The sequence below is a fragment of the Dermacentor albipictus genome, chromosome 10, assembly GCF_038994185.2.
Source record: "Dermacentor albipictus isolate Rhodes 1998 colony chromosome 10, USDA_Dalb.pri_finalv2, whole genome shotgun sequence".
NCBI lineage: Eukaryota > Metazoa > Arthropoda > Arachnida > Ixodida > Ixodidae > Dermacentor > Dermacentor albipictus.
The window spans coordinates 98,027,031-98,047,265 of record NC_091830.1 but is presented as its reverse complement, the minus strand read 5'-3'; the positions used below and the strand labels follow the sequence as shown (position 1 = coordinate 98,047,265).

Here is a 20,235-nt window from a genome sequence, read left to right as displayed (position 1 = left end):
AAAAGTTCTTGACAAATCGCCTGTAGTAGGCGCACATGCCAAGAAATCTACGCACTGCCTTCTTGTCGATGGGCTGTGGGAACTTTGCTATGGCAGCTGTCTTCTGTGGGTCGGGGCGGACTCCGGATTTGCTGATGACGTGGCCTAAAAATAGAAGCTCCTCGTAAGCGAAGCGGCACTTTTCCGGCTTCAGAGTAAGTCCTGATGACCTGATGGCCTCTAGTACTGTTGCCAGCCGCCTAAGGTGAACGTCGAAATTTCCGGCGAAGACGACGACGTCATCCAAGTATACGAGACAGGTCTGCCACTTCAATCCTGCTAAAACCGTGTCCATCACGCGCTGGAACGTTGCAGGCGCCGAGCACAGTCCGAATGGCATAACCTTGAACTCGTAGAGGCCGTCTGGGGTGATGAAGGCGGTCTTTTCGCGATCTCCTTCGTCGACTTCTATTTGCCAATAGCCAGACTTTAGGTCCATGGACGAGAAGTATTTAGCGTTGCAGAGCCGATCTAATGCGTCGTCTATCCGTGGGAGGGGGTATACGTCCTTCTTCGTGATCTTGTTCAGACGACGATAATCGACGCAGAAACGTAGGGTTCCGTCCTTTTTCTTTACCAGAACAACAGGGGATGCCCACGGGCTTTTCGACGGCTGGATGATGTCGTCGCGCAGCATTTCGTCGACTTGTTCTCTTATAGCTTCACGTTCTCGCGCCGAAACTCGGTAAGGGCTCTGACGGAGTGGGCGAGCGCATTCCTCGGTGATTATGCGATGCTTGGCGACTGGTGTTTGTCGAATCCTCGATGACGTCGAAAAGCAGCCTTTGTATCGTCGGAGCAGACTTCTGAGCTGCTGTTGCTTAATCATAGGGAGATTTGGATTAATGTCGTAGTCTGGTTCAGGAACCATGGTCGTCGGGGTAGATGCGGCGGAATCCGAGAGGACAAACGCATTACTTGTTTCCAGAATTTCCTCGATGTACGCGATCGTCGTGCCCTTGTTGATGTGCTTGAACTCCTGGCTGAAGTTTGTCAGCAACACTTCAGTTTTCCCTCCATGCAGTCGAGCGATCCCTCTTGCGACGCAAATTTCATGGTCTAGCAGTAGACGTTGGTCGCCTTCAATGACGCCTTCTACGTCAGCGGGTGTTTCGGTGCTGACCGAAATAACGATGCTGCAGCGAGGCGGGACGCTCACTTGATCTTCGAGCACACTCAAGGCGTGGTGACTACGAGGGCTCTCCGGCGGCATTGCTTTATCTTCCGACAGCGTTACTGACTTCGACTTGAGGTTGATGATTGCGCCGTGTTGCAGGACCTTGGCGCGGTCGCGCAGGGGGGCCTTGACGGCGGGCGACGGCGGCGGCGCAGGTCATTGCTTCCGGCTGCGGTGGTTCTGGTTGCACCTCAGGAACTCCAAGGGATCGGTGCACCTCTTCCTTCACGATGTCGGCGATAGAGGCCACTTGAGGCTGCGACGAAGGCAGGACCTTGCGCAGTTCTTCGCGCACAATGGCCCTGATGGTCTCTTGAAGGTCGCCCGAACCTAGTCCTTGGATGGCATACTGCGGCGTGTGCCCCTGGCGGTTATATTGCCGGGTGCGCATCTCCAGAGTTTTCTCGATCGTCGATGCCTCTGCAGAAAACTCAGCCACAGTCTTCGGTGGGTTACGAATAAGTCCGGCGAAAAGGTCTTGCTTGACGCCGCGCATCAGGAAGCGAACTTTTTTCTCCTCCGACATTTCCGGGTCGGCGTGCCGGAAAAGACGGGCCATCTCCTCCGTGAAGATTGCGATCGTCTCGTTTGGCAGCTGTACTCTGGTTTCTAGTAGAGCTTGGGCTCGCTCTTTTCGCACGACGCTTGTAAACGTGTGCAAGAAGCCGCTTCGGAAAAGGTCCCACGTCGTTAAGGTGGCTTCCCGATTCTCGAACCACGTCCTGGCGGCGTCTTCCAATGCGAAATAGACATGCCGCAGCTTGTCGTCGCTGTCCCAACTGTTAAACTTAGCGACCCTCCCATACGTTTCGAGCCAGGTTTCCGGGTCCTCGAATGTTGATCCGCGGAACGTCGGAGGTTCCCTGGGCTGCTGCAGCACGATGGGGGATGCTGGGGCTGCCATTGGGGTTGCCTTGTCCACAATCTTCTTGGTCTTCTCAGGTAGAAGTCCGTGCTCCGGGGGCAGCTGTTGAAGACGGCGGCTTGCTCGATGCTCCGGGACGGCGCTGGTGTTGTCTTTGCGGTCCGGGCTTGTATTACGGCTTGTAGGGGGCGTCCGGTACATGGACGTAAAGCACCTCCACCAGATGTCACGTGGTAGTGACGGCGAAGAAAGAAGCAGTACGGTGGAATACAAAACTAGCTTTTATTGGGCAAACCTGTGCCCACAAAACAGGCTACACTTATAGCACAACGAAAGCAGCGAACACAGTCGGCGATCGTCGAAAATCTCATCAGCGGTTCAAGCGCGTCGGCTTTTATACACAATCGTCGAATGTTCCAGACTAATCGTTGGGACCCGCGTGCCTTCCATAAAGTTCTACATCATTCGCGTCAGGCGAATAAATCAGATATCACAAGGTTCGGCAACAACAGACTGCGGATAGTAGCATCGATAACTTTCCAGAAACTTCGGATACATGCAAGCGCGTCCCGCGCTGCGCGATAAGATTTGTTAGGCGGTGAAACCTGGTCGCCCGATAAATATAAATACACGTGTCAATATGTATCAAATTAGACGAGAAAACGTTGAAGCGATCTCAACTAAATGCATTTTGTAAATGTCAGCGATTCTTGAAGCGCCATGTGCTACGGCTCCAAAGTGAAAGGCTTAGATCGCCGTCGCCACCGTGTTGATAACTGAAAATCACCAGGGAAAAGCATTCAATATAGTGCGGCTTTATATTAACAGGTATGTGTGGATTTGCCGTGCCTATAGATCAGATATCTATACCCAAACAAGTATTCTATAGAGATTTATTTTTGAACTACGGATAACAGAGAGTCACTCACTGGTACTACAATGCAGTTCGAAACATCATGGCTTTATAAGATGGTTCCAAGGCACAAGGATGTAGGCAGTTCAAGCAGTGTTTGTCAATGTACCATGCGTTTGTGTGTTGTGGTTGATGTGTTGTGTATAGTATGTGCGAAAGCACTCCACATTGCTCCGCTGTGCACACTATCTCTGTGAATGTGTTGTGTGTTGCTCTGCCGTGACCGCACAGTGAGAAAGTGCAAAATACAGTGCCCATTTCTTTTATTTTTGCGAGCTTTTTGGGTCATCTACCGAGCCGCGCAGTAACCATGCAATTTAGTAGTTTATAGCCTCTACATGTGGTGCTAAGCGCGATCTTTAGATAGCACTTCGAGAGGCACATCGAGGTGTGGCGTGAGATGTGGCGAATGCCCGTGCTTTTAGGATTGCGTGGTGGCCACGAAATCATAAGTTTTTTTGTGCATGCTTTGAGCGTGCTTCTCTATTTAGTTGCTATTTTTTAGCATTTAAATAATAGTAATTGGGTAGTTTTTCTCTTTTTCTTTCTCTCTTTTTTCGTGTGCGCGGGTGTGTTTCATGTGCATTAGGTTTTGCAGTATAGTCAGAACGTCCTTTCACGCCACGTGCTTGAACACGCGAAACTGGGCGGGACGTTAAGTTTTTATAACCTGTAAATACTAGGTGGGAAGCGGCAAGACAAATAAATACTAGTGGTTTTACTGTGTGTGCTTTGATATCGGGAATATTGGTTTGGTAGGAAAGTGAGAGCGTGGCCGCGTGGTTGAAGACGTGCTAAAACGTATCATACCCTAAGTCTGTGCAGCATTGATTGCTTTTAAAACATTTGTGAGAATTACTTCGCGACTGTGCTTATTCTTTTTTGGTAGAAGGCACGTAATCTACATTATTATAGTATTATATTATTATAGCATTTGCATTAGAAAAACACGGTGCAATACATAGCAAGAAAGCCGGGAAAGCGTGCAGTGTGCGAGGTGTCCCTTAAGGCATACGAGTGGACGGATGTGAATGGAGAGGGAATCGAGTCAATCGGCACACACTGTGATGTGGATGCTAGGCTGAAGAAAATGGAGGCTTTCCTGGAAGAGCTTTTCAAAGAGGTTGAAGAGATCAAAAATGAGGTAACTAGGGAGCGTGATGCACGGAAGGTAGTCGAAGAAAGACTTCAAGCCGCCGAGAAAAAGCTGAACAGGGCCGCCGTTGTGAACGAGAATGGTCGTGACAATGAAACGCAGTCGCCCGCCGTGACAGGAGAGGGAGTGTCAGCAAAGCACGTGGAATGCGTGCAGCTTGCGGAGGCGGTAGCTGGAAAAAGCGGTACTTACCTTGAGGCAGCCACACAGAAAAAGCAGGACTGCAGGGGTCAGTGCCCATTGACGACTCCGAATCACGCGGAAAAGCACAAAAGGACGCAGGGAGAGGTAGGAGAGAGCGAAATGGTGATTATCACTGGTGACTCAAACCTGGCTAAGTGCTCAGAAGCAATTGTGGAGACGGTGAAAGGCGATAAACGAGCGGCGGTACGGACATTTCCAGGGTGGACACTGGGTTCTGTCATGGAGCGAGGGAAAGCAAAGCTCGTGGAAAGTGCTCACGTGCGCAACCTTGTTTTTGCAGCAGATGGGCTAAATGAGGTCTTAAACAAGAAAGAGACAGGACTGGCCCAGCGCTTGGCGAAGGAGTTAGACGACTTGCGCTGGTTGTCCCCTTAGGTGCAGGTCGTCGTGTGCATGGTGCCAGTGGTGCCTGTACGTGACAGTCACGTACAAAGAGCCGTTGTGGCTGCTAATGAGGCGATAAGGAAAACGAGCCGAGAGAAAGGTTTCGAGGTTGTCGAAGTAAACAGGGAAATCGGGAGATGTGGTTCTTTTTTTGAACGAGACGGATAAACTTCAATTACAGGCTTGGACGAGATGTGAGCTGGTGACTTGCGGGTCGCGCTGTGGCTGTATAAGGAGGCCCACGGGCGCTCAGGAAGTCAGAGTTGGTAGTAATGAAGAAGGTCCCCTAAGAGAACCTCAGTATAACACCGCCGTCGATAAGAGAAACAGGAGGAAAGCAAAAAAGAGAGCTTGCCATGCAATAGGCTACATAAACATGCAGGGCGGCAGAAGAAAGGAAAATTGGGCAGAGATTGAAGAGCCGTTATATCGAGAACAAATAGGGGTGCATGTGGTTACAGAAACGCACCTTAGAGACTCGGAAAAGCCGCCAGTGATTGAGAATTATGCTTTGAAAGGGTGCAAAAGAACTAAGCCAGAAAGAAGGGGAGGGGGAGTCGGAATCCTCATCCATCAGGAGCCAAATAGAAAGGAGTAAATTCGAAATGTCAAGAGCATCTTTCGTTATCAGATACAATGAGTGGAAGTAATACTTGGGTGGGCGTTACGTATATGTGTACCGGAAATAATTTCACAGAGAAGAATAAAAAGTTAGTGGAATGCATAAGTGCTGATATTAAGGGTTTCGGGAATGATGCCGAAATTATCCTATTAGGTGACATGAATGCGCACATACAGGATTTAGATGGCTATATAGGCAACAAAGGAAGGTCGATGCTTGACCTTTGTGAGCAACATAACCTCGCTACCGTGAATACAGGACCTAAGTGTAAAGGGAAGATCGCGTAGGAAATGGGAAGCCGGCAATTGACTATTTGCTACTGTCTGATGGCACCAGGAATTTATGATAAGTTGAGAGAAATGGCATTGACGAGGAAGTGTATAGTAGCATAGGGAGTGACCCTAAACGCGTCATATTGAAAATGAGATATGTAGTCGGGAAAGAAAGCAAGGTGTGCAAAATGGGCAGTCCAAATTTGAACGATGAAGAGTATAGTCACTAGAGTAGAGGAAGAACCTGTCAAATAGCAAAGTAAAAAGTGGGGAATACAATGAACGTCTAAGTGTTGTCGCGATATGAATACGGAAAGAGAAACAACATGTTCGTTGGAAAGAAAAATAAACCGATAAGCTGGTGATACAGGGAGATACGAGAAGCGATTGCTGAACGACAGAAAGCAGCCCGAGAGCACAGGCAGACAAAGAAGGCGCACTGGCTGCAGGATCAAGTCGCCAGTAAACAGGAAATTAACCAGCAGAAAAAGTATGTGGTTCAAATACTGGTGCAAGCATAGATAAAAGGTGAAAGTGAAAGCTGGTTGTCAGAAATACGTGGGAAAAAGAAGGCTGCAAGAGAATATTTTGGTACCAGATGAAATTATTAGGCAGGAAGTAAACAACAATACAAGAATACATCCTTGACGAAGATGTAAATAAACTGGAAGAGGAATAAAAACATAAAACAATAACAGCTGAAATTTTCCAAGGCAATGACGAGGTTGTATTTGAGGAAAGAAACAGCATGAAAGAGAACCGATTGGAAAAGGAGCTGGTGCTGACAAACTTCAACTGGGAGAATGCCGACGAGAGAATTCTTAAGCCACAGCCACAGCGCTTGATGAGGGTCCCGATAGGCTGATTAAATAAATAGGAAGAAAAAGCATGGAAGCTCTGGTGAAAGCAGTGGAAAAAACATTAAAAGATAGATGAGTACCAGACAGTGGGCGACAAAGAAGAATGAATTCCATTTATAAAGGTAAGGGGGAGAAAGATAGGATTCACTCATATAGACCGTTGGCCATTACATCGGGAATCTGCAGGCTAGCAATACTGGCAATAAAGTTAAAGCTGCAAGCATTGGCTCAGAATAATGGCCTTTTGGGGGGACTTCAGAACGGCTTCAGAATAGGTAGGCGTTTGGGTGATAAATTATTTGTTGTTACTAAGTGTATTCAAATACCAAGAGTAGGCAGCAGACAGTTGTATGTGGCCTTTTACAGGAGGGTACATTACAGCAGCGTATGACAACGTAAGCCGCAAAATTTTGTGGGATATTCTGGAAACGGAAGGCGTAAGTGACGATTGTCAACGGCTTTGGAGAGCTTTATCTAGAAAATACCGTTTGCGTTGAATGGGAAGGGATGAGGAGCGAGGAGAAAATTGATATCAACAAAGGACTGAGGCAGGGGTGCCCTTTATCGCCACTGCTGCTTATGACGTACATGTTGAGGATGGAGAGCCCGCTAGAAGGAAGTAATACCGGGTTTAATCTCTCGTACAAACAGGCGGGTAGAGTAGTAGAGCAGCAGCATCCAGGTTTATTTTATACGGATAACATTGTGTTGCTAGCTAAGAAGCAAAGTAATATGCAACACCTGGCTAACATCTGTGGACAGGAACGCGAGAATAAAAATGTGACATTTGGTGTTAGAAAATCAGCTGTTATGGTATTCAATGAAAACAGTGCACAGACAATGACAGAACAGGACCAGTAAATGCCTCGCGTAAAAGCATATAAATACCTTGGTGTATAGATAAATGAAGGCAATATATATATGGAAACACAAGAAAAAGATACAAAAATAGAATAGATTTAAATAGAAACATATTGGACATCACCGTTTCTCCCTTAAAGGAGCAAGGGTCGCTCCTTGCTTTTTTTTAGAAGTTAGTGTACATGGTCGCAACGGTGAGAACAATGGTACTAGCATGGTTTCCTAAATCAATACGAAAGAGCGGACTTACCAGCATGACCTAAAGAAGCACGGTGGCTGTCATTTTCACACACTAGTACAGAACAATTATTTCACAAAATATAACGAATGATAACACAATGACAAAATACAACGAACGAAAGATAATGCATAACAAAAAATCGTATATATACCCAAACAAATACTTATGGCAAATCCTCCGACGTATGTGACAACTGTGCTGAAGAGACTACTCCAATAAAATGAAAGACGGAAAAGTGGAAACGTGCCGATGGATCTGTGAAAAGAAAGCAAAAATGTGAGGTTCACAGTGCGTGATACATAAATCTTCATAAAGTCGTGCGAACAAGTAAACTGTTTATCAACTTTCAACGCTCCTCACTCATGGAGCTGGGCAGTGACAGAAATTTTTGTGCCGTGTTTATGAAGACATCTTTAACGGTATAACAATTTAGCCGGATTCGTGTATTTAGTTACTTGATCTAAATATCCAGAAAGCTTGTGAATTAGAGTAAAGTATTGGAGTAAAAACGCATAATGCTACTGCTTGCGACATGTTTGTTTAAACAACGGCAGCGATACATTGCATGGATGACACCACGTAAAGTGCTGTGCACATGTTTGCCTTTGTCCTGCGAGAGTCACTCCAGGTAGTTTAGTTGTAACATTTGAGCTCACGCACGCACACACACAAGAACACACATGTGTATTACATGCATGCAAAGCCACACACACACACGCGCACGCACGCACGCACGTACAGACTTGCACGATTTCTTTACCTAGTTTGAAGCCCGAACAAGAAACAGAAAACCGCACAACAGCCTCTTGACGGCGTTCCTAAGCCTTTATTTCATAGTGTGATTATAGTTTACTCAGTTCATATAATGGAAATTCACTTAACCATTCACAGTGTTCAACGGATTTACAGGCACATATTCATTTATAAACGCAAAGACATAGAAAGGTTTTTCTTGCTTCTCTCTTACACACAAAAACGTTTCGCTCATGCATACCAGGAAGTTCATACCGACTAATATTAAAACACGTTTGTTTATTGTGATATGTGCTTTTTTGGCCAGAAGTATATTATAACGTATTGTTACATTTAAAGAAATGAGGACGTGGTGCTCTTTTTTCTGTTTTACTTAGTTAAGACCTACAATGCTTAACTTCACCTTCTAGCAGTAACATTAGGGCGAGAGCCTCAAGTGGCTCATCGCTTCAGAAATCCGTTGTCAGCCGTTACCGACACATGACCGTGGGGCGTTATGGCACTATAATTGATTATGCCGCCCACGGCCATTCGTGGGAGTCAAACGCTCGACGTTCCGTCGAGCCAAAATTCAATAGCACCAAAATTGATGGTGCCACCATCGATGGCCGAACCCACTACTAGTAGGCGGAGTCGAGCGCACGACCATAGCTGTTAATGAAGGACAACTTAATTCGGGCATTGTTAATTAAAAGAGAGGTAATAAGGGCACTCGAACACACAACATTTGGTGGCAGTAGAAACCACGACCATTACATTGATTCGAACCCACGACTTTTAGTGCTAATTAGGTCGAATTGCTTTGAGACAAAGGTAATTAAGCGAACGGTAATGCAGCCACAAGAACCATGGCCTTTGGTGGGAGTGGAACTCCTTATCTATGGTGAGAGGAACCGGGACCTTCAAATTTTGCTGTATTTTTCCTCCTTATGAACCATATAATGCTTTCGCAATAAATTAAGTAGAGAAAACAAGCAACATGAAGCAACAGGCCATTCGAATGAGAATGTGACGTAATTTATTGAATGTCTCGTGAACGTGCAGCCTTTCGCTTTCATTTTCTTGAGCGTATGCTAGGGTAACTGTCAACTCTGATGTAGCCAAATAAATTTCATACGCCGATCATTTTTGGCTCTCTGATACGTGCTGCCATGTATCATACTGCTGTGGAATTAAAAATAACATGAAACTTCTTGAATGCTTCTCAAAAGCGACGATGTACGAATTATCACTCCTCAACCTTTGCAGCCAGAGCAAACACCCATACAAGCCGAAATTTAGTCTTCCCCTCTTGATTTTCAAGTTTGAATAATTTCCTTTCTTAAGCATGTTGTACATTTTAAGAAAGTACACCAGTTCAGGACGACATGGCCATTAGGTAAGTTTTTCTCGCGCGAGCGCCAGTTATAGAGAAAGAGCACCATAGCTAGTTATTGAAAACTTCTAACCATGTAAAATATTGCTGTGCGATTATGCGGCAAGATATTGAAACAAAAGCAATATGCTTATAAAGCCTTGGTGAAGGAAATACGCATAAGGTGTAATATATGTACGCTAATGATAAATGAGCTTACATGACAAGAGTGTTGTCGTGTGGCCTCAGCAAATCACTACTGCGTGAGCAGTGCCCAGAGGATACCTACGTTCGAGGCAAGCACATTCCGCAAGGAGGGTGGAGCTGCCAGTGGGCTGTTCTGAGGTGTATACTATTTCTGATATATTACGCCTGTATACGAAACGTCTTTGGAGAAAGGAAGTATGGCAATCTCTTTTAAAGTGGCTCGCAACTAATAAAAAAAGTGAAGGTGCCAGTACCGAGAGACTGTAAATGTGAAATCCCCTGTGCATGAAATCCAAATGCGTTCCTAATTAGTGAAATGTCAACCAGTTCCTTTACATTGCATGCTTTGCCGCTCTTTGAGTTATTAAAAGCAGAGGATATTGATTCCGTGCTCTACGTGGGATCGAAAAAAGTTGTTTGGTCGTTGGGTACACTGTCAAAGGAAGCCGCTGTTTTATCATGAGTACATGCCCTTACAGATAAAAGACTTGCTTAAATTTGTCAATTATTTGTTCACCTATCATTGCCTTAGCTATGGTTAACAGTTCGAAATGGGCGCGCTTGATGCCATCGACGCGCCTTATGTCGTTCTCGTTCTCGCAGTTGAGAAAGCGAAGCGGCACGCCAGCGCTTGCCATGTTAAGTCAACCAATCAGTCACAGCAATAATATTATCACAATTAAAGTATTAATTTGAAATGCCACTCTGAATGTTTTGTCCAACTTAGCGGGGGCACTATTTCCGATGTATAGGCACATATGGGCACGTGTGAACGCCGATGCGTATACACGTAATACGTATAATAATACACATAATACACATAATACGTATAATACACATAATGCGTATACATACATAATTGAATCTCATTCAGTTCTAGTGTTTTGCGTGCCAAACACACGACTTCATTAGGAGGCACACCGTGGCGGATGTACTCCGGATTAATTCTGACCAGCAGGGGATTTTTTTTATAGGGGACGCGGACGTTTTTTCATCTCGCCCTCAGTGATATGCCGCCACCGCGGCGGGGATGCCCCCCCCCCCCCCAGCACGCATACACACACGCACACAGAGAGAGAGATAGAGAGAGAGAAAGACGAAATCGTCAACTGCGTGCAGAGAACTTGTAAATAAATGGTGCTTAGGCTGCTAGCGACGATGAAGTCGCTGTCACATACCTTACTGAATATGTTGGCACAGTAATATTGAGGCTTTCCGATGTGGTCGTCACATTGTCTCCACAGAACTCCAAGCTTACTGGCATCCGCTGTTCCCGAACACCAGAATTTATCCGAAGAGACATGTGCACCAATTGGTAGACCACCATGAGCAGAGTAGTCGCACCAGCACCCTACGCAAGAGGTGAAAGATGCCTTTAGGCAGTGAAGCTCTTCGTGTCACCGTGGGGCTCTAAACTAGCGTAGTGCTTGCGGCAGCTAGAGCACGACTGCAGGATAGTTAATCGGAGGCCGAGTTGATCTTTGAGATGTTTTTGTTGTTGACCAAATGGGCAGTGGCTAAATCTGTAGTAAGTGGTATTCCTGAATAATTGAACATGCAGACAAAGGAGCATGCTCGAGTGTCCTGTTTGCATTTTGCTTTTAAACCGCCATGGTCATCTAGCGATCGTGGCGCCGCGCTCATAATCATGATCTCACGGATTCAATTCCCCGATGCTGCAGCCGCTCTTCGTCAGAGTAAATGCAAATACAATTGTGTTCTTATGTTTAGATAGATAGTAAAGAGCATGAAGTCAAGATTATTTCGGAATACACTACAGTGCTCTTCATAATGGGATTATAAGTTTGATAGGCAAAGCCTGGGAATGTATTTAATTCTTTTGATGAAGTCCCATTGGATGGCATCCCCTTGCGAGGATCACACGTGCACCTCCGAGTGCGCCCTGTGTGGAGGGCCTCACCCTAAAACAGACATGATGTGCAAGCAGCGTTTCCAAGTACCATATGTGGGTCCCAAAAAGATACGCGAACGTCAGCGCCACGCTCTTAGTCCAGGAGCGGGCGCTCCCGCTCCAGGGAGTGCTTGCGATCCAGGAGACCACCTACCGTTCGACTACAAGCACGCGCCGCCACCGCGGCGCGTGCTTGTAGGGGGGACTTGTAGGGGAGACTCGCTGGGCCAACTGTGTCAAGGACGGTGTCAAGGGAACGTCACCCATGGTAATGACGGAAGTATGACCACTGCCACAGTATGGCGCGGCTAGGACCGCGCAAATCGAGCGCGAAAACGCTTTGCTAAGCAGCGCCTTTCAGCGCCTCAAAGCAGAGGTAGACGAACTACTATTAGCAGCCACGTAGCCGCATTCGCAGTCACCTCCCCCATAGACACGTAGACACGCCGTAGGCACGCCCATTGTGATCCTGTCGGAGACACCTGTCGCCCGGCACCCCGCTAAGTTGTGAGCCCTGTGAAAGCCCTTACAAGATAAGCGACTGAGTTTATCAGAGTTTAAGAAATTCTGAGTTTAAGAAATCTGAGTTTAAGAAATTCAAGGCTCACATGAGAGGGTTTCAGACCGAATCGAAGAATACGCTCAAGTCCCTTGGCGAGGTGTTCTCCTCTCTCAGCGTGAGGGTACGAGCGCTGGAATCGGCGGTCGGTATTGGGTCGTCAGGTTCAGCGGTTAGAGATCCTCCGTAGGGGAAAATCCATTGAAATTAGCAATCATGGGGGGCCGACCTTGTAACATCGAGATATTGCAGTGGAACTGCTGCGTATCCCAGCTTAAGAAAGCGCTCTTTCATCAATGCAATAGATCTCATCCTAACAAGCCGCATTATCCTACTCCGGGCGGACGGGACCCCACTCATATTTGCCAAGAACTTTAATGCCGCGCATCAAGAGTGGAGATATCACCACACCAACGCAAAGTTTAGCGATATCTATGGCAGGTGACTTCGGACCACAGCCTCATTCTAATCACCAATCCACCTTCCCTACTAGAAATGGCAATTCATAAATGGCACACCACTCCGGACTTCACCTTTCTGGTCAACTTGGGGTCTGTAACTTACCACAACCTTAACGAAAGTCCTAGCAGTGATCACTACATTCTCGCCACCTCGATGGAACTAGAGAGCAGGCCCCCAAGGGAATTCATATTCACGGATTTGGACCCTTTCAGCAAAATACGGGAGGGGGGTGCTGAGGACCGCCAGTCGCCGGAATTTTTCGCCCACTGGGTAGCGCAACTCGAAGAGGATGTGGCTGCAGCCACCAAGTCCCTAGTTACTGATCTTAAAGTCGACAGAAAGGACAGCCGTCTAGCGCGCTTGCTCGAAGCTAAAAACGTCCTTCTATTGCGTTGGAAAGAGCCAAAGCTCAATCGTGGGCTCCGAAAAAAGGTGTATGCAAATGTGCCGTAGGCGAGCACCGTCATGACTCCATTGACAAAAGGAAAATGATTGAAGGGCAGCCGAGATCATTTAAGGCGAACTAGTATGCCAAAGGGCGTAAATAAATGGTACAGTGCCACCAGCAATAGCGGTTCATGACATAGGCACAAGGAGGGAAGAGCATGGGGCGATGGCGGCGGCGTCACGTACAAGCTCTTCAATAACAGATGACGGGCGTTCACAGCCGAACTGAATCACGCTGAGCTGAATCACGAGATTGAGGAGCTCTGCCACAACTTTTCGAGGCAACAGTGGGACGAGGTTTGTAGCTCGGCTGATGGCCATATACGCACGGGGGGTAGATCTTGCTCAAGCGCCTGCTCAACGAATAAAACTCGAAATCAAACCAGAGGAGGGGGGCCGGTAATGGTCAAAATTCTCCATGTTGCGAAAGAGGAAGACTCAGACAAAGGATATAACGGGTTGAATTGCGCAACATTTCGACGAGACAGAGAGAAGAGCGCTCTGTGGTGTGTATTTCTCTTCTTTGTGTCTCGTCAAAATGTTGGGCAATCGAATCTCCAATATGCTATACCAACACGCCCAGTCTTCAACCTTGGTCAGACCAAGAAATACTCGAAACACTCGAGCAAAAATATCGGCGGGTTGATCTCTCATACGATCCCGACTATCCTACTTACGAGGTTTCCCACACCGAGTCTCTAGACGAACCTTTCAGCATGGCTGAAGTGAAGGAGGCCCTCGTGAGATTGAATCACACTCGACCCCGGGCCCGGAAGGGTTCTCTAATAGGCTCCTTCGTAATCTGGACGATGCCTCCATACAAACGCTTACGGGGGAGTTAAAAAGGTGTGGGAACAGGGCGCCGTCCCGAAATCGTGAAAACTGACATCAGTTATTCTTATTCCGAATCTGGGACGCTTTCTGGGTCTGATTGATCTCAGGCGCATATCGCATAAATCCTGTATAGGCAAGGTGGTCGAGGTCGTCATTAATACCCGCCTTTCTCAACAAACTGAAAAACACGATTTCTTTCCGTACAACATGATTGTCTTCCGCCCGGCATTCTCAACCCAGGACACCATGAAGTAGATCAAATGTGTGACGAAGTGCGACGTCGCTTCACGTCATTTTCTGTTACCATGACCTGCTGCGCGTTTGGATGCCAATATAGTTTTAGCAAAGGCAAGAATATGTTCGCGATACCGTCCGGTAAGCGCAGCGGTTAATGATGAAAGACATGGCTTCACCGAAGCGGGAGGGAGATTTTCCGACCAACTTCTTCCGCGCGACTATGTGATGTAAGTTGTGGGTCTCTCATAGTATTGTATGTGCCAGGCTTGCATACTGTGCTGTGGTCAATAACGTAGTAGATATTGCACAGTTCACGGTGCATGTTGTCATTTGTACGCACGCTTTAACACGATTTTTACGCAACGTCTGCTTTGCTTATATGCGCACTACGTGGTCGTGTTAGTTACATTTGGTGCGCTTAATCGTTTTGAACGCCAACCGGCTTGAGTTCGCGGGCACACGAGGTTGCGTGCGATAACATGATTACGAAATTTTTAAGATTCAGCGCAGTCCTTTTGATCAAACTTCAGTCTCGATCATGAAAGCACCTCAGGAGAGCAACTCTCTGCCTTTTGTGGTTACTTACTAGCCTTCTTTAGATAGAATAGCTTTGTTTGCTTCATTTGTTCGTGTTCCTCGTTGGCGGTCGCCTGGTGGATTTGCGATACAGAGGCACCGATGAAAAGCGTGCGTGCTCTCCCGAAACCGTGTTACGCGGTGTGTTCGACGTCGAGCGACCGCATCATAGATAATTGAGAAGTATGTGCTAATTCGCGGGAGCGTTGAAGTGTGCGAAGCTTAAGATGCGGCGGTGGAGCACTCGCAAAGAAAACGTGCGGTCGCCCGCCCGTTCCCTGGCCGGTTTAGTCGTCGTTCGTGCTTAGTCGTTTGCTCATTCGTTCGCACGCTCGTTTAGTCGTTTGTTTAGTCGTTTGCTCGTTCGTTTAGTTCGCGCGCTCGTATAATCGTTCGCTTGCTCATTCGTTCCACTATTAGTTTCCACAGTAACTATGCCTAATTCAGACGCGCTTGCTGTAGGACACTTAGGCTGGTGCGTTTATTTACGCAAAGAGACAATAAATGGTGCACACGGACTTGTGACTGCAAAGGCAAATCTGTAATGCATCTATGTGAAAATAAACTGTTGCAACTCGAATGCCGTTTCATATAATTTTAACCTATGGATAAAACATCATTTCATTTGCCGCAATTTCGGCCGCGTCATGGCGGGCGGATTCTTTGCGCGATCATGACTTCACTAATAAAGTCATGTCTCGCAAATGTTACTTCGCAGGAAGTGCAACCGTCCTCAGTGCATGCACCTCAGTGCAACTCGGTTCGCGACAAGTACGTCACTTAGTAAACTGATGAACCAACACACGATGAAGTGCTAATCGTGATAAGTCATTAACCTCAAAAAATTACTGAAGGCCACAGTGGTATTGTTTGAGATTGAGTCAAGCATTGTTATCGCGCTCCCGCTTCGCGCACGAATGTAAAAACTTATTTTATTTTCTTGTGTACGCACAGTCCCGACTCGATGATCGGCCGCGGTATTTCTATCGACGTTGAGACACGAAAAACATAATAACACCAGTGCCCACCTCTGAGGCTTTGCGCGCGCTTAGATTGGCAAGCACGCACGTTGGCGGCACTGTAGGTTGTAATACACTTTCGAATTTCCAGAGCAGTGATCTCCGTCAGCCTTTGTACGTCATAGCTGATAGGTGCTGCGAATTCACATGGTAAGGGCGGCGCGGATTCTTTAGGCTGAGGGCTTGCTAGAAGCCAAGAGGTTGTCATTCGATCGTAAACGTGTTGTTTACAACCATTCGCAACAAGATGTTGCGACACGCCCTTGACAAATGTTGCGTGCCTAATTGTAGAGCACGCGATACATTCGCAGTCGTCAACGCACAGCGTTAACACTCCTTCAGATACGTTTTTAAGAAATAGTTATCAAAAAATGAAACAAAAGCTGCCGTTACCCAATTTGTATAACCATCCGAATAGAAATTCTATGCTGTACACGAAGTTACGCGGAGCTGGAAAGCCAACGTGAACGCCTTAAGAGCACTGCCTTGCTATGCGTGCATTCACTCGGCGACAGGTCGTCTGCTGCGCTCGAGCATCGTAGGCGGCGCCACGGTCGAGGAGGGAGCGTGAGAGAGAGGAGGAACGAGGAGGAGTGAAGGCGGAGGAGGAGAGTGGCACTACTTTACGAAGTTTCAGGGGCTTTAACGCGAATGCGTGGAAGTCTAGGGCGTGATCGCTGCGAGCGTGCATAAAAATGTGGAAAATTCCAGCAATACGAATATATATTGTCTCCAAAGAACCGCACTAATAAGTTCTATTCATCTGGAAGGCGAAATTGTTACTTTTCCGCTGCAAGATTTTTTTATTTAAGTCGTGCAAAACATTTCTAATGAAAACTTGTAATTTTAGAACTACGTTGCTGCAAAAATTATTTCAACGCGTTGAGTAGCATTGTACTTTACTTGTTGCCCGGAATTCAGTAATATTTCGTTCTGGTATTCACAGAAGCATTCTTTTGCGTCGAACTACATTTATTTACCATGGTAAAAGAGTATTGTAGGGCCTTTGTAAGGGATAACGAGGGAGCCGCAATTAGGTGATTCTAGCGAGTACTAGGCTTCAGAACTTTCCGCTAGGGCTTTGCGGTGGCACGCGGGACTAGCGCAGAAAGCCAGTTGCCGAGTGATTCATGGCAACACTGACGAATTGGCTCTGCAAACCGCGCTTCTCAATGTTGTCTAAGTCGTTCGGCTGCTTCTTATTTTAGAAAGTGTAGAAAATAAATAGTGCTTCATCTTGCATGTCAAACAAATATATGTATTGGCTACGGCAATTCTACGTCAATATAGAAAATTCCCTGCGATATTGTGAGCAAACCACATCCTCCGAAAATGACCGGATTTGATTGATCCATAGGAACTTAATTTCATGCTTTTCAAAACATACTGTATTTTGTCTGTCACAAATTTTCATTCTGCCGCTAAAAACCAGTCAGACATAAATATTTAGGGTAAGAAACTTTGCAACCTTTGAGGCTTTACGCAAAACATCGTGTTAACCCAAATCACGTTCCAGAGGCAACCTACCTTGCTGTTTGCGAAGGGCGCGGTTAGTCCGAGTAGGACAAGGCCTACGAAAGGGCCAGTGATCGCTGAGTTCACCGCCATGAACATCTGCAACAGAACGAGAAGGCAGGCCGCTCATTTACTGTTTTCATAGTGTCAAAGCCACCAAAAAGAAGGTTAACTGCTGATAGACTATGTAAATAAAGGAAGTTAGAAGGCGATTGAACTTCTAGTCGACACCAATGAAAGAAAATGATTTCCTGGGAGACATCGGGGTGGGAATGGGCAGTATGAACCATAAAACTTATTTGAGGCCCAGAGAATTCCAAACGACAGCGTCTGAGCACTCTGGCGCTGCGTATTAACGACAGCCTCTCAAAAGGTCAGCTATCACTAAGGAAGAGTGCAAGAATGCTCTACGTACCCCTGTATCTCTAGCACCCATAACACGGGCACCACGCGATAGTACGGCACGGTGGCACCAACGGTACCGACACCACTGGAAGCGCCGGTACCAGATCTATTGTCGGGATCTGCACACATTTTGAGATTGCATAACCTCCGGGACATCTCTATCTCTATCTTACTCTATCATGCGATAGAGAAATGTTGGGCGCACTCGCCAAGGAACACATTGCCTTTAAAATGTGTCTTCTGTAGATAAAGTCCTCATCCAGAAATTAAATATTATCCAGACTATAGAGTGCTCCTAGAACGAAGCGCCAACTTTGCCTTTATTGCAGCCACAGGCGTTTCCGACTGATGAGAAAGTGTGGCCATTGGGACTGGAAAAACGAAACAAAAACATGCTTCATAAAGGCATAGGCCATTGTGATGGCACGGACGTTACTTTTGTATGGAAAAAAGTGCGTTCCCATCAATAATTATAAGTGTAATATGCAGGGTGCATAGTTGAATGAGCTACAGTTTCCCATATAATCTCGGGTAGAAAAACATAGGAAGCCATGACGTTGCATTAATTTTGCTCTCAGTGTGAAGGCACAAGTTCAAGCACTGTATTACACAGAACTTCTGCAGCAGTTCTCGCTTAAACAAATCTTTCGAAATAGCGAGAATGACAATTACGATTGCTCACTGATTTCTTGGCGAGCCGGTCATTGCATTGAATTGAATTCAGCGCTTCTACGTGCCGAACCCACAATTTCATTACGGAGCACGACCCCCCCCCCCTCCACCCCATAGTGGGGGACTTCAAATAAATTTTGACCACAAGATAATTTTTTAACATGCCACCAATGCCCAGGACACGGACGTTCTTGCATTTCGCCCCCATCGAAATGCGGCCACCGCGGCCGCGATTTCATCCTACACCTTTGCTTAACCCATTAGGGACCGGTTTCCTTTTTTTCTTGCTATATTGAAATAAATCTAATATATTACCTTACCTTTATACTAATAATTCACATGCAAAAAATTATTACTGTTGCCTAATTAGTTTCTGAAATATAGCCCGTGACCATATGGTCACACTGGGCTCTTACGCTACAAGAAAATACGCGAAGTGAAAAACATTTATTTCAAGCCATAAAACGTCGCAAGAAACATACATAGCGAATAGTCGAGCACTTATTTAGTGTTATATGGTTTAAATCATGGAATACACATGCCGACGTCATACTTTGTGCATTTTGTGTGCACCGCATTGTTACAATTATCTCATGCACACCTCCACCTCTTGCCATTAGACTTGGTCATACCATGTACCAGTCAGTACATAACCAATCTTTGGGATTCAGCGTTGACCAGGTCCTCTAGGCTTATTGTCCCATCCCATCAGGTAGCTTTGTGCAATTTGCCTGCGGAATTCCACCTGCGTGACGTTAAACCCTGTGCTACGAATGAGCGTCCAAATGGTGCTGATAGATACATCACAAAGTGAAAATCCGCCATTACCACTTTTTGCCACGGATTGCAATCCTGTAGGCGCCTGCATTTGCATCCATCTGGTCCGTACTTCCCATAAATCTTGTACCGAGCAACAGTGTTTGGATGGGCCACCTTGATTCGCTTCTTCTAAACACGAGAGTACCTGTCTGCAGATAACATTGGCTCTACGCCGTGAATGGTGCTTACGATCGTTACTACAGAATTGTCCATCCAGAGGACAACAATTATCCCACTGTCGCTCAGCAAGGGCTCTTCGTGCCCGCGAGGTTGGCGCTTGACGAATTCTGGTCGAGCGATAGGGCATTCTTTGGGAACACGGTTCTACTTCACTGTGCCCGTGCTTTCGTAGCCCTGTGCCTTGAATGCCTGAGTGGCTGCACGCTTGGGAATAAATTATCAAAATAGAAAAAGAAAGAAAGGTCGTGCGTCTGTGCTGCGAGTTCGTCCATCATTCGGAGAAGTGGCGCCGCTGCTTTTCCGAAGTCCTTTTCATATTTTTCAGATGTTCCGGGATCCCCTGCTTGCCTTGATACACGTTGAAGTTTACAAGGTATCCGTTCTTGGCATTTAGGCACCATACTTTATGCCCGAAGCGGATAAGCTTTCCGCGTGTGAACTGTTTACATCCATGACGACCATAATGCTCAATCATACTTTCGTCATAGCTCAGGTGACGCACAGGTCGAAAGTGTTCCAGAAACCTTGCTTTCAATAGTGCCATCAATGGACGCAACTTTGTCAACTTGTCACTAAGTGATAGGCTTGCATTTCGCTCAGTGCAGGAATCTCATTATCTGTACGAAGCGATTTCTTCGCATAGCATTGTAGGCCATCCTGTTGCGCATATCCGTGCCGTTGTCCCAATAG

At 46.5% G+C, this 20,235-nt stretch overlaps 1 protein-coding gene across 1 annotated transcript in view; it reads right to left on the bottom strand.

Moving 5' to 3' along the window:
• LOC135897308 (uncharacterized) overlaps positions 1 to 20,235 on the bottom strand; it is a 136,224-nt gene that overhangs the window by 54,309 nt on the left and 61,680 nt on the right. The window contains exons 8-10 of the mRNA XM_070527104.1: positions 17,482 to 17,568; positions 11,087 to 11,259; positions 7,746 to 7,849 (exon numbers count right to left, since the gene is read on the bottom strand). Coding sequence (XP_070383205.1) covers positions 7,746 to 7,849; positions 11,087 to 11,259; positions 17,482 to 17,568 — 364 coding nt within the window. The remainder of the gene's footprint in view (positions 1 to 7,745; positions 7,850 to 11,086; positions 11,260 to 17,481; positions 17,569 to 20,235) is intronic.